This window comes from Hippocampus bargibanti, linkage group LG04 (assembly GCF_051943395.1).
Source record: "Hippocampus bargibanti isolate YZ-2025 linkage group LG04, ASM5194339v1, whole genome shotgun sequence".
Classification (NCBI taxonomy): Eukaryota; Metazoa; Chordata; class Actinopteri; order Syngnathiformes; family Syngnathidae; genus Hippocampus; species Hippocampus bargibanti.
The window spans coordinates 19489375-19504064 of NC_142737.1; the positions used below are offsets into that span (position 1 = coordinate 19489375).

The 14690-nt window shown below is 47.2% G+C and overlaps 1 protein-coding gene across 1 annotated transcript in view; it reads right to left on the reverse strand.

The window, feature by feature from the left end:
• Positions 1-688: 688 nt before the first annotated feature.
• Positions 689-14690, reverse strand: part of LOC148899387 (transmembrane protein 132C) — a 146660-nt gene continuing 132658 nt past the window's right edge. Inside the window, exons 9-12 of the mRNA XM_088993871.1 lie at positions 13437-13499; positions 7785-8058; positions 5173-5364; positions 689-2389 (exon numbers count right to left, since the gene is read on the reverse strand). Of these exons, the coding sequence (XP_088849997.1) occupies positions 1229-2389; positions 5173-5364; positions 7785-8058; positions 13437-13499 (1690 nt within the window). The 3' untranslated portion in view covers positions 689-1228. The remainder of the gene's footprint in view (positions 2390-5172; positions 5365-7784; positions 8059-13436; positions 13500-14690) is intronic.

Here is a 14690-nt window from a genome sequence, read left to right on the forward strand (position 1 = left end):
GAATAGAGGACAAAACAGTTGGCTACCATTTTCTTGTTAGGACAACGGGCTCGTTTGCGAACGACACATCACTCATTGTGGCAGCTCCGTGTGTATCCCCAAAAAATTGTTTGTATGCCAAGGTAAAAATTTCATAAATGTAACATTCGTAAACCGAAAATTTCGTAAGCCAAGGGGTTCGTAAACCGAGGTATCACTGTATTTTAAAAAAAGTTCACCCTTCTAATAATTATACTTCTTTTCTTTTCATGGGAAAGTTTGCAAAAACACCCCAGTTTGTCCACCAGTATCCTCTCCTGGCAACTGTGGGCAGAGTTTAACAAGACATTAATTGGTGTTTTCTTCAAAGCTCACACAACTCAGGGGCAGCATAGGAAATGTGACATTACCATGTTGTCCAGCCACTTAAAAGCCCTTCAATACCTCTGCTGTCATGTGAGAACTGACTTTTTAAGGATGGGGCTGCTTTAATGGCCACTGTTTTCCTTCTATGATCAGCAATAAAGGGCTAAAGCTCTTTCCGTGCGTCTAAATTGCATCACATAAAATACGCTTCAAACAAGCATTAAAGTGTCATTTGGTCCCCGTTCTCAACCCCTCTTCCAAAACAGCAACGGTTATCCAGACAAATGAGATGTTTGAAGACGCTGCACTCAATAAAAGCTGGAACACACTCTTGACATCGCTGTATATGTATTCCTTAAATGTTATGAAAATACAATATATAGAGTAACAATACAATACTTTGTATGCAATTGTACAATTGGTCGTTTTGGGGTTGATGAGGAGCAAAAATATTGTGCCAAGCTCTCTTCCCAAGTACAAGTTTGGTTTGGCCTTTGATTTTCCTAAAAATCTCACAATTTCATAGGACAAATTTAGAGAAAATATTTCACAATGTCGAAAATTGTTTAATGTGCATAAACACTGAACCTCTATCGTTTCTTTTAAATTCTCTGTGCCATCTGAGTTTCACAGCGTTATCGGCAGCAGATCAAAAACCAAGGAACCAAAGTAAAAGTCTGTACTGTATACCATCGAGTTCTCATTCAATGATGAATTTGTCATGTGCCACATTACATTTGTGGGAAAATGACAAACTCTGATGCCGTTGAGCCTTTGGCTGGTTGGATATGATTCTCAACACAATGTCGACGTTCACTTGAAATCCAGACCCAATTTCCCCTGAAAGGCAAAAAGGTGAGTTGTAATGAGTTGCGTTTGTGTATTATGCCACCTCTTTGAAAGCACTGTCATTTAATCGCTCCATGTAATTGCGTATCTCCTTGGAGCCGGCCAGCGCAACGTCCTGACACACCCACTTAATGTCTTGGTTGTGGCATCGGCTCAAAGTGCTAACAGTCGGGTAACTACTGTCCGAGAGCATGGTGGTGAATGTGGTGAACTGTACTCGCTTCCTCTTAGTTGTCGGTGATTCTCCCTTGCATTCCCTGGCCAGGCAGCCGATGTCGGCTGGCCGGTGCACTTGACTCTGAATGTTCTTCGGGGCCGAGTCCCCGTTCAACAAGTGGCTGCCTTCCTCCAGCCCATTGCTCGAGTCTATGATGGAAGTCTGCTCCTCCTGCTGGGGTGACAAGCTGATTTCGCTCTCGAGAAGCTCCACCTCGTTTCCCATCCACACCCAGTCGTGGGTGTGGTTCATGGTCTCTTGGCCCTCAATGGACATCTCTTTGTGGCGGTATTTAAATGTGTAGGAGATGCAGTTTATAAGAAAGACGAGGATAGCCAGGCAAAAGACTCCCAGGAGGGCATACATGCCGATTTCCAGATCCGTGAGACCACGAGCAGTCCGTATAAGCTCATCTTCCACGTTGCGCTCGTGGGGCAGGTCAACTTGAGCAGGGAAGTCAGCAAAGTCTATCGGCATCCTCTCACTCCCATCACCTGAGACTTTATCCCCATCTGGTCTGCGCATGATCGCACTTCCAGTAGTGGTGGCTCCGCCTTTCTCCATGTCGGATATTGAGGTGCCGTAATAATAGTGGGTTTCATGCCCAATTCTGTTGGGTGAGGGCGGCCTTCCTCTGTTTTCCATCTCCTCATCATCGATGCCATAATCATTGCTACTTTCCCTGGACCTGTCACTATAACCAAACTTCACCTTGACGTTGCAGTTCCCTGTCGCCAGGACACTACGCCGTTTGAATTTCTGGCAAATTTCGCAAACAGTCATTTCTACCCTAACCAGCAGGCCTTCGCCCTCGGCCTCTGTCACAATGACAGGCCATTTCCACGAGGGATTCTGCTGCACTGTCACCACGTCCTCATCCAGGGATGTGGCTGTCAGGCTGAAAAAGTCAGAGTTGTACAGGTCTAAAGGAGCCACAGAACCATCGCTGAACTGCAACCAGGCACTTATCAAGGCCTCCTGTGAAAACAACAACACACAACAGCGCTTATTAATTCATGCGGTACCTAAATACAATTCCCAGCTTCACTAATCTGAGACTTGAGACCTTCTCAATGTTTATTATCTTGCCTGTACACAAATATGAGATTCTGAGGTTTAGGCAAAGACATTTAGGTACCTGACGGCTGACAATGCCGACTGAAAACGTGATCTGGGTTGATTTTACACTCACCATGTTACAGACATTACCCCCCCCCCAACATACAGTACATCATTGAGTGTCTGATTCTCATTTTCGTGACATTTAGTGCCACCCAACTGCATTGTTTTGCTATAATACTGCTGTGTGGAAAAAAGTGAGATTAAAAAAAACAACAATATTAATTCATGTCACACCTTTTCATCAGTTTCATTAAGACTTCAAACCACGGGACTTGGTGATGAAGAAAAAAAAATATGGTCTTTCAATATTCTGTGAAGTGGAAGTACGAAGTGGCAGAAAACGTGAAGTAGTTCAGAGACAAGCTTTGATGAGGAGATCAAAGAGCCCACAATGACGGTAGCTTGGGGAAATAAGAAAGGGAAGTAAAATATGATTTGAGGGGCAAGTTGGGGATGTAAGTCATATTTGGGGGAGAGAGACTGTGCTGTTGCAATTGCATGCACTCAGATTAGGCCGCTACTTCAGCTGCCCAACGATATGCATTTGGTCACACTGCCACTTTCAGGTCTTGAGTCAAGCGGGTTCATGATATCTGAAGCGGATAAATAGACAACTATGCACATTTGCAAAGGTCCTTGCTTGTTTCAGATTTAGACACATGAATTTTAATGCTCTACTTTCCTGAAAAAGGGTTTGCATTGAAAGACATCCTAACAGGGATGAATGACAAAAACGCAGGCACGGAAAGTTTACTTTTAACCATGATTTCATTTAGATTGTGCGCACATTGTATAGACATCATTTATTTAAAAAAAATACATTATCCAATCATGCATCCATTTTCAAATCCGCTTCTTCTCACAAGGGTCGTCGCACGGCTGGAGCCAATTCCAGCCATCTTCGGGCACTAGGTGGGGTACACTATTAACCAGTTGCCAGCCAATCGCAGGGTACACAGAGACAGACAACTATCCATGCGCACATTCCCCCCTCGGGACAATTTTGGGGCTTCAATCAACCTTTCGTGCATGTTTTTACAATGTGGGAGGAAACCGGAGTACCCTGGGAAAACTCACATATCACTAGGAGAACATGGAAACCCCACAGAGCAAGGCTGAATCTGGAATCTAAACCTGTGTACCCTGAGTGGGTTGAGTGGGTGGTGATTGGTGGTGGGGCTGAGTTGGGGGAAGGGGTATTTCTATTCATTCCCCCACCGCGCTGCCCAATTCACATCTTGATATTTATTGAATTATTTAGTGACCCTTCAAATTGGATGTGTTCCACAGACAAATCCCACCAAGGGAGACTCCTTTTACATTGACTGTGCGGGCAATCAATCCAAAAGACCCCTTTATTCAGTTTCATGCCATTCTCAAAAAAGACAGTTTACAGTATCGCAAAGCAAAAATTCTGGCGCACGCTGTTCACAGTTCACATCCACTAAACAAGGCTATCATGGATGATCACTTGTCTGGTCATATTTTTTTCCACACACGGTGATTGTATTGTTTTACTGGTGAACAGTAAAATGTGCACGACTTTGTAATGAGAGCTCTGTGTAATCTAAGTCGAACACAATCTTCCTCCGTGAAGGCCACCACTGTTCTTTCTTGCAGCCTGATCACCACCTGCCTTGACATCATTCTCATAATCATTATAATCACTGTAATTCCATGCTAACTAAACTAAGTGTTTCAATAAGTTCTGCTTTCTGTTAAACGAGAACCACAGATTGTTCCCAGAGTAAAATATTTGATTTTAACTGCCGGGGAAGGATAAACTTAAAAACCAGTCTTGATTTCGCATGATAATCATTCACACTTAATTATAGTGTGATTGGTTTGGTATGCACCAAAGATGTACTGTATGTTGGAAGAATTAATATAGTCTGTTCTCCTACCTTGCATGAATGAAAAATAGAGTACAGCATTTGGTTCATTGTCTCAGCGGCTTAATTTACACGTGGAGATTCGACTTGCATTTTGGGCAAAATGGAGAACATGTTGCCAGTTGTGACAAGTGTGCTGCACAGACCCTCCCTCTGTCAGTTAAGATAATTTCTTAAAATATTCATTGAACACATGCGCGTGTCTGCCAGTCCTTGTGCAAACGATGGGCTTGACAAGCAGCATGTAACACTGCAGTCATTCATCTTCCGGACCGCCTTTATCACCACGAAGGCTGCGGGGTGTGCTGGAGCATAACCCAACCATTTCCGGGCACTTGGCGGGGGACACCCTGAATTAGTTGGCAGCCAATCGCAGGGCACACAGAGACAAATAATCATTCGCTCTCACATTGAGGGGCAATTGAGAGTGTTCAATCAGCCTGCCATGCATGTTTTTGAAATGTGGGAGGAAACCAGATGACCCAGAGAAAACCCACATGGACTCGGGGCGAACATGCAAACTCCATACAGGGAGGCCAGAGCGGGATTTAAACTCATGGCCTCTGCATTGTGAAGTCGCCGTGCTAAACACTCGACGACCGAGCCGCCTACACCACAGCATATATGCATATTATACTCATAACAAATGTGTATTATCCCACTGAATTGCACACGTTACAATATAGTTTAAATAAAGAGTGTGGTCTTACTGGTGGATTTTTGATGATTATCTTGCCGTGTTCTCACCTGTTTGGGGGTCTGCATAACCTCTTGTGCAGTTGTGGTAGTGAGGATGGCTCTGTTACTTCCTGGACTGAGCTCCAGGCTCATGGAGAGTCCTGTGACCAACTGGACCCCCAACTCTGCGATGGTCACTTTCTCATCTAACACAGTGACAGTCCTCTCTGCTAGGATTGAGTCTGACAGGGGAGACAGCACCTACCACAAGACAGAAACAAATATTGTTTTCCTTCGGCTTTACTGTAGAAAAATATATCATAAAAGTGCCTGGGTAAACTAGTCTCAGTTTATTCGACAGCCTCTTCACAAAATCTTTTTAATTTCCTGCTGCAGACCTCGTGGTTTGGGTGGGTCTTTTTCTGGAGAAATCATCAAGAAGCACAGCTCCACGGGAAAAAAAGGATTTCTCGTAGAAACATCCGCAAATGAATATCCAAACAGAAATAAGCCACTGTTTGATTGGCATGTGATCCTTGCAATGGAAGGTAACAGCATCATGTCAATGACCACTTAGCTGTTAAAATGTCTCTGCCTCGAAAACTGCAGATTAAGTTGAGCTATAGGTGATTTAAGAAAAGGTCACTCCAAGTGTTTCATCTCACATAAAAGGCTCACAAGCTTCCGTGCAAAATCCGAAATGATACCCCCAAACTACTTTTCATTTCATCTGTTTTCTCAAGCTGTGTGGATCAGACAACAACTCTGCTTGGCTGCCATCCAAACTCCAAACCTCCTGCAGGTAGGAATCAATTTCCTTGATTCATATTGGTAATCCAGAGAGGTGACACACTTTCACCCCAAAACAGAAGCAGCCAGTCACACTTGGTTTGATGAATGTTGTGTGACTAAAGTGTGACATTTATTTCGTCCATTCATATTCACATGAAAGAATGCTCTTCTGTCAATCAAAGGTGTGTGACACAGGCAATGCCTTGCGTCAACTCGTCATGCTCATTGCTATTTGTGTTTGCTGTGTCATAAGTAGATGATGGAGAATAATAATTTATCATGTTTAAAAGTGCAATGCTTTGCTGACCAACTAAACAATGGGCCCACAGTCAAAGCGCAGATGGCCACAGTAAATCTGACGGCAAGGTGAACTGTCGTCTCCATCTAGATTCTAGAAGGTCCGGCCTTGCACAGAATTTAAGGCTTGAGATACTCCTTTTTCACCAAAGTTATTTACGGTTTAAACATCCTGCACCAGCGCCAGATACAAACTTATCAGTTCATGGAAAAGACAACCAATTAAAATGTCTATGTTTTACTGCTTGCAGCTGTTGGTGCTCAGAACGCCCAGAGGCGTGGCATTATAATCAAGAAAACCACGTTTTACTAATGTATCACTTTAATTTACATATACTCTCAATAAATAGCTTGGCAGAGAGGTGCAGAATTCAGACATATGTCATTTGATGACTGCGTCTCCTGCCGGCAGTGGGGACAATCTTTCTGGTTCCGAGTCTCTGTCCACGGTGTCTGACTGTCATATCTCTGACAGTAGAACAATAGACACATTCACAAACATCTTTCACTCTTGTAGATGTTATTTGGAGATGTGTCAGCAAGTATCAACGGTACGTGGATCTGCCTGCACAAGTGTGACTAAGTCCATAGAAATAATACAAGTCCCTTTATTTCGTCCATCCACCACATCTTTTGTAAATTTTAGCGTGCTTTTTTGACATCTAGATCTGTGGTCGAAATTAGTTAATTGCAAGGAATTAACTGAATCGGTTTGTGGTCACGCTATATAAATTTCTAGCCAAGGATCATCAGACATTCTACTCTATGCAGTTTCTGTAAATCTGTTAATTTCTGACCATTTTTGTCTTTGTTATCATTGACGTTTATTTGTTGTTGAGGGCAGAACTTTTGAGGAGCAAATTTGTAATGTTTTTAATAGTAATATAGCACTTGTGTTTGGATATTAGGATCTACAATACTGTTATAATTTTGTTATAAGTACAGGTATTTAGCCATGGTTTAACTGCACCATAGGTTGAGTACTAGTTCGACGATCATTTTGAGTTTGCGAGCCTTTTACTGAGCAACTTCATCTTTATTAAGTTCATCGAGTTGCTTGTTCTGTAGCCACAAGGGGACACAAGCCAGTGTCTTATTGTGCCAGTCCCAAGCCCGGATAAATAAAGAGGGTTGTGTCAGGAAGGGCATCCGGCGTAAAAGCTTGGCCAAAACAAACATGCAAATCAAACCTCTGAAGATGGAGGACACTGATTCGCTGTGGCGACCCCGGAAGGGAAAAGACGAAAGGAAAAGAAGAGACTTAAAGGACAACCGACGTCACTTTTTTGTTTCTTAACTGCTTTTGGGTGCAACACAAGGTTTTCAGACCAAACAATACAGGAAAATACATTGACGTGATGGAAGGACTGCTACAATGTGTCTTTTTTTCGGTCAGGGGGCATTCCATTAGTGACGTCACGTACGGACTCGTCACCAACTCAAAAACAAGACTTCCTGAATATTCAGCGCGAGTCTTAAAACGTAAAATATAGCTATATGCGGTGGAATCTTTTTAAAATACGCTCAGTAGAAGTCATATGAAGCCATTATACAAATTATGAACACAACTTTAATACCAACACATTACCTACCTGAATCGTGGTCATTCCCACATCACGTCCCGTAAGTATCCGCCTGTCCAGCAGCTGTGCAATCTGAGGATTCTCCACCTTGAGAAATTCCCACACTAACTCTGTAATGTCCACCTGCCAATCGGTGCCCAACATGTAGCTGGTCTGGCTTCGGGGATCGGCGGATTCAGCAACAAAGTGAGTCAAGACTCTGACCATGGCGTGCTGGTACTGCAGGGTGCATCCTCGTCCTCGTCTGTCTTCATCATCGTCATCATCACTCTCCCGTGTGGACCTGACAATTACAAAATAGGATTCAGAATCCTCAGTTTGGGTGGCAGGCTTAGCAAGACACCAATTGGACAAGGCATTCGTTCCCCTGAGATGGGTGCTGACATCGACACGTTCATCTGATTAATTTTACGACTGTATCTACGACAGACAAAATGGTGACATTTAAGTACTGTGTTTGATATTTTGTCGCAAGTCTTATTTGGCACATTTTAATGACAACTGACAAACGTTCACATGCACGAGACACAAACTTAAAGCGGATGATGAAGATCAGGAAATGTTTTCAAAACTTTGGGAGGATCAACCCAGAGTGTGCCAGGTGTTGTTCTTCCTCAGCATCGCTCATTCGGCTCTCCTTCACCGATTTTCATCTTTTGATTTTCTTTTTTTTCATCAATTAAAAAAAATATGGTATGCTAACAGCTTTCGCAGACCTTCAGTTTTGAATTAACAAGACCAGATATTTTGTCAATTATGTTTAGTATTTATTTATGCATGTGCTTCATATACATTAGACACTAACATATGGATTAATGAAGCCCTGCACCCACAATGTCACTTTTTCCCCGTGTGCGTTGTCTGCTCTGAGTCAAAGCAGCAACCTTTGTCAGATTTGGAATCGAAGACCAAATAGCTATTTTACTAGACCTATTTTCCATGCAACTGAACAACAGACAGCCACTGTGGATAATAGAAACTAGCAATGATTTCATATCTATTACGGTTCCAGAGTAGCGTGTGTCCAGTAAAGAGGAAGGGCAATTCACACTATAAATCGGAAAGTACATTTTTGTATTATGCAGAGATCACCTTTTGAATTGACCAAATCCTCAGACATCAACTAATATGACCTCATATTTGAATGGATGCTCCATGTCTGGACAGTAGGGATATGTATATAGGGCCTAAACTACCAGTAAGACTTTAGTTTGCTGACAAAGTTTCTTGGATACGAAGAGAAACGTCTGACACCTTCAAAAAAGTACAGATGACAGCTGAAGAAACCTTTTCATCGATGGACCAGTCCTGAACGACTGAGACCTTACACAGACGAATTGAATTCAGATGTGATCAGGTGTGAAAAGAAGACCTAAAGTAACAAAAAAACAAGTACACTTTATTTTAATCGTAAAAAGCAAGAAATGAAACCCAATCTAACCATTTTAAAAAGTGTTATTCCTCAGTGCTCTTCCTACACAAGTTTGTCGTCTATGAGGGCTTATCTTGTCTCCATTTTGACAAGGATTAGGGAGGGAAGGGGTGAGGCATACATGCAGTGCTAGTAAGAAACTGAGAGAGGAGAGCTTTTGCAACAATCCGACTAACGTGCCTGACGCTGATTTTCCCTCAGTGCACACTGCCAGCCTGGCTGATAGAAGAACTTTCTCGAATTAGGACTGAAGCTCCTTGGCTCATTTCCGTCTAAGCGTGTGAAATGTGGACCATTGTATCTTTCTCGATAAAACATAGAGTGCTATACTTTAAATGGTCATGTATGTTACCCTCTGATAAACAAAACAAATACAAACAAAACATGCAGTTATGTTGGCATCAACAATTACAACACACCCAAGCTGTTCTAATTGATAGTGTCATCCAGTACACTTTTGGGAGCCCTTTACTTTCATCCTTCGATCCATTTTCTATGCGACTTTTCCTCATTATTGCAATGGGTAAGCTGAACCCTATCCGAGCTGACTTTGGGTGAGTGGTTAGCCACCAGTAAATCGCAAGGCAGTCCCTCACCTTTTGCGACTAGTCCATACAAATGCGCAGGAGGACTCCAACTTCGCCATTTCCCAAATGTAGTTAGAGCACGGTAGACTTAGATTTGTTCCATCAACTGATGCAATTTGTCAAGAGTAAAGATTAGAGGCGTTGGCAGATGCTGCTGGTGATGAGCCCCAAATGGAAAAATCTGACCTCAATTAAGCTAATGACTGAGAGGCCTAATGACAGGCCACCATAAGACGGCTGTATGGCAAGCTGAATTGCACCGGTCAGACATTTTCAGATCTGCCTCGAAGTGTCAGAAGGGACAACACTCATCGGTCATCCACATCTGCCATATATCATACTGCAGTAAAAAAAAAAAGCATTACATTTTGGATTGGGCCTTCTGCGACCTAATGGGATTTGAACCCCCGGTCCGTGGGGAAGTCATTTGGCATCCCCCAGTCGTTACACAATGGGGATTATACATCAAAAGACCCCTGCATCCAACTTCAACCCCATTTGGCATCTGGATCTCCAACTGCAACCCCAAAATCAATGACCCAACAAACATGCAAAAATAGATAAATAAATAAATCAAATAAACAAACACTAAACAATAAATGATAAACGAATACATACACGCACATGCGCACACACGCATGCGCACACGCACATACATACATACATACATACATACATACATACATACATACATACATACATACATACATACATACATACACACATACACACATACACACACACATTCGGAACGCCCCTGACTGAGAAAGCGACACACAATGCATTTTGGGTACTTTTTTTGTCTGAAACTGTGTTGATCACAAAATTAGAAGGAAAACTACATAAATAACGCAATGGTGAATCGTTGTGTTCACAGCCAATTGCGGTAACACGCATAAAGAAGGTGTGAGTTTACAGAAATTCCCAGCGGACAAATCAACCCATTTCATATCCTGGACGAAACACAGCTTGTGCTCCATCTTGTGCATTTTCTGGGCGCTACATCGGAGTCCCGATCTTTTTCAGCGTTTCAGCGCTTGCAGACGGCTCGAATTGATACGGAAGGACTTCTTTAATCGATTGCAAACATTTATGCTTTCCTCTTCAGAACTAATTGAATCATATTCATAACTGGATGAGTAACAAGAAAGCATCTTCTCCGAAAAGCAACGGCGAGACAGAGATCAGGATAGTCTTTTACTGAGACACGCATGCAAAACAACAAAATCATAAATTGGGGAATGTGAGTAAAGGCAATGGAACAAATAGTGATCCTGACAGCAAGGTAGTAGCGGGGGTGACTTCCGAAAATACTCCGACAATGACTGAGAGAAGCGATCGGCAGATATAGTCAGAAGGCACAATGAGTAAATGACAATCAGCTGTGGAACCCCAGGTGAGAGAAGGAGGGAGGTGTTGGGAGGGGCGGGGCGCGCCCAGGACGGCGACGAGGTGTGACAGTGTCCCCCCCTCAACGGACGCCTCTTGGCGGCCCACCAGGTTTGGAAGGGTGAGCCTGATGGAACGCCCGGGTGAGGGATGGGTCGAGGATCCAGGAACGTGGTACACACTGACGTTCCTCCGGACCATAGCCCTCCCAGTTGACCAGGTTCTGCACTCCCCTGCCCATGCGCCTGGAGTCCAGTATCTCCCGCACGGTGTAGACCGGTCCGTCGCCCAACATCCGGGGGGGAGGAGGGGGGGGGGCAGGCGTGGGGGCTAAGGAGCTGGTTTCCACTGGCTTGAGGAGGGAGACGTGGAATACGGGATGGATCCGCATGGTGGGTGGCAGCCGGAGCCTCACAGAGACCGGGCTGAGGATGGCCTCGATGGGGAAGGGACCAGTGAAGCGTGGGCCCAGCTTGGCTGAAGTCCCCGCCAGCCGCAGGTCCCTCGTGGACAGCCAAACCTCCTGCCCGACCTGGTAGCTGGGTGCCTTTCGACGGCGACGGTCCGCAACCTGCTGGTTCCGGGTCGCCGTGCGTGACAGGGCGGCCCTGGTCTCCTTCCAGACTCGGTGGGCCCCGTCTGAGGTGGTGTTCGATAGACGGGACTTCCACCTGGCCCTCTTGGGTGGGAAACAGAGGTGGCTGATAGCCACAGGCGGGCATGAACGGGGACCGACCTGTGGCTGTGGAGACCAGGGAGTTGTGGGCGTACTCCACCCAGGGTAAGTGGAGGGCCCACGACGCCGGGTTGTGGAGGCACACGCACCGGAGGGCCGCCTCCAGATCCTGGTTCTTCCTCTCCATCTGGCCGTTGGTCTGGGGAATGTAACCAGACGACAGGCTCATCGACGCCCCTAGGGACCGACAGAAACGTTTCCATACCTTGGACACGAACTGTGGTCCCCGGTTCGACACGATGTCAGTCGGAATCCCGTGGAGACGGGCGGCATGGTTAACCAGGAGTTGGGCCGTCTCAACAGCGGACGGCAACCTGGTTAACGGGACGAAGTGGGCCGACTTGGAGAATCGGTCCACTACGGTGAGGACGACCGTCTTGCCACGGGAGGGGGGGAGGCCTGTAACGAAGTCGACGGAGATGTGTGACCAGGGTCTGGACGGTACCGGTAGCGGTTGGAGGAGTCCTGCCGGGGGCTGGTGAGAGGCTTTTCCACGGGCGCAGGCCGGGCAGGCGTTGACGAAAAGGGTGATGTCCCTCCTGAACCCCGGCCACCAGAACCGTTGAGCGATGAGTTGGAACGTCCTGTTGACCCCCGGGTGACAGGCTATTTTGGAGGTGTGTCCCCAGATGAGCACCTCCGTGCGTAGAGGAGGGGGGACAAACAGGCGATCCGCGGGACAGCCCCTGGGCATGGGGTCCCTTCCCAGGGCTTGCTGAACTTTCCTCTCAACCTCCCACCGCAGGGCGCCCAGGATGCGTTGGGCCGGCAGGATGTTGACATCCTCCCTTTCTGCCGGCTCATGAATGCGGGATAGGGCATCGGGCTTGGTGTTCAGCGACCCTGGGCAGTAGGTGAGAGAAAAGTTAAAACGAGTGAGGACGAGTGACCATCGGGCCTGTCGCGAGTTAAGTCTCTTGGCAGACCGGATGGCCGCCAGGTTCTTGTGATCCGTGTAGACGGTGAATGGGTGTTTAGCTCCCTCAAGCCAGTGTCTCCATTCTTGCAGAGCCAGGACGACCGTCAGCAGCTCCCGGTTGCCGACGTCATAGTTGGTTTCGGCGGGGCTGAGCCGGCGGGAGAAGAAGGCGCATGGGCGTAGCTTCTGGTCAGAGGGAGAGCACTGGGACAGGACGGCCCCCACTCTGGACTCAGATGCGTCAACCTCGACTGTGAACGGGAGGTCCGGGTCGGGATGACGTAGGACGAGGGGCTTGTGAAGGCAAGTCGGAGGCGGTTGAATGCCCCCTCGGCGTCGGGCGTCCACCTAAAGGGGACTTTGGTGGAAGTGAAATTAGTGAGGGGGAGTGCCTTCTGACTATATCCGCGAATGAAGCGGCGGTAGAAGTTGGCAAACCCCAGGAACCGTTGGAGCTGCTTACGCGTCTTTGGGGTAGGCCAAATCTACCACCGCCCTGGTCTTTGCTCCCTCAAGCCAGTGTCTCAAGCCAGTGACTTGAGCTGCCCCTGCTCCACGACGAACCCCAGAAAAGACAGAGAGCGGACATGGAACTCACACTTCTCTGCCTTCACGTAGAGGAGCCGCGCCAGGACCCGAGGGACGTGTTGCTGATGCTCCTCTGCGGATCGGGAAAAAATAAGAATATCATCCAAGTAAACAAATACAAAAACATTGAGGAAGTCCCTGAGCACATCGTTAATAAGATCTTGGAAGACGGCGGGCGCGTTCGTGAGTCCGAACGGCATCACCAGGTATTCAAATTGCCCTAATGGCATTTTGAACGCTGTTTTCCACTCATCCCCCTCACGGATGCGGACCAGGTGGTATGCGCTACGGAGGTCCAATTTGGAAAAAATAGTAGCGGATTGAAGGGGCGCGAAGGCTGAGTCCATGAGGGGGAGAGGGTATTTATTGCGTATGGTGATGTCGTTCAGATCCCTGTAGTCGACACACGGGCGCAGGGATCCGTCTTTCTTGTCAATAAAGAAGAACCCTGCGCCCAGCGGACAACGTGACGGGCGGATGAGTCCCGCCGCCAGGGAGGAGTCTATGTAGGTGCTCAGAGCTTCCCGTTCAGTTTGAGAGATGTGAAAAAGTCTGGAGTCCGGCAGTGGAGCCCCTGACGGCAGTTCGATGGCACAGTCATACGGTCGGTGGAGCGGCAGGGATTGGGCGTGGTCCTTGCTGAACACCTCCCGCAGGTCGTGGTAGCACTGCGGCACACCCTTGAGGCAGATGGGCTCGGGCGGGCCACCGCGGGAGGGGTCTCGCCCCGCCGTCGCCGACCGCAGGCAGTTGCTGTAGCCGTAGGGGCTCCAGCCCTGAATGGTGGGACCCTCCCAGGAAATGGAAGGGTCATGGGTACTGAGCCAAGGGAGGCCCAGTACCAATGGCACGTTCCGGGAGGGCATAACTAAAAATTGTCGGTGTTCCACGTGATTGCCCGCTACCCTGAGTTTAAGCGGGGCAGTAACGTGGGTGACTTCAGCTAAAAGACGACCGTCAAGATCAAGGATCTCCCTAGGGGGAAGGAGATCAATCAGTTGACAGCCCAGAGAGTCAGCCAGCTGGGGGTCGATGAAACACCCGTCGGCCCCCGAGTCCACTAGCGCCCGCACCGTCTGGGTGACGGATGGGCCGATGATGTCACCGTCCAGCTCAAGTCGCGTAATGGGGGCCGTGGGCTTGGCCTCCAGGGGTCGCCGTTTCGACGGGGACTTACAGGGGCCGGAGGTCTTAGGCTGGGGGCCTGGGGTGCGACGAGCGTGCTCAGGTTGTCCCCCCCTCCCATCTGCATGGGTTCGGGGGA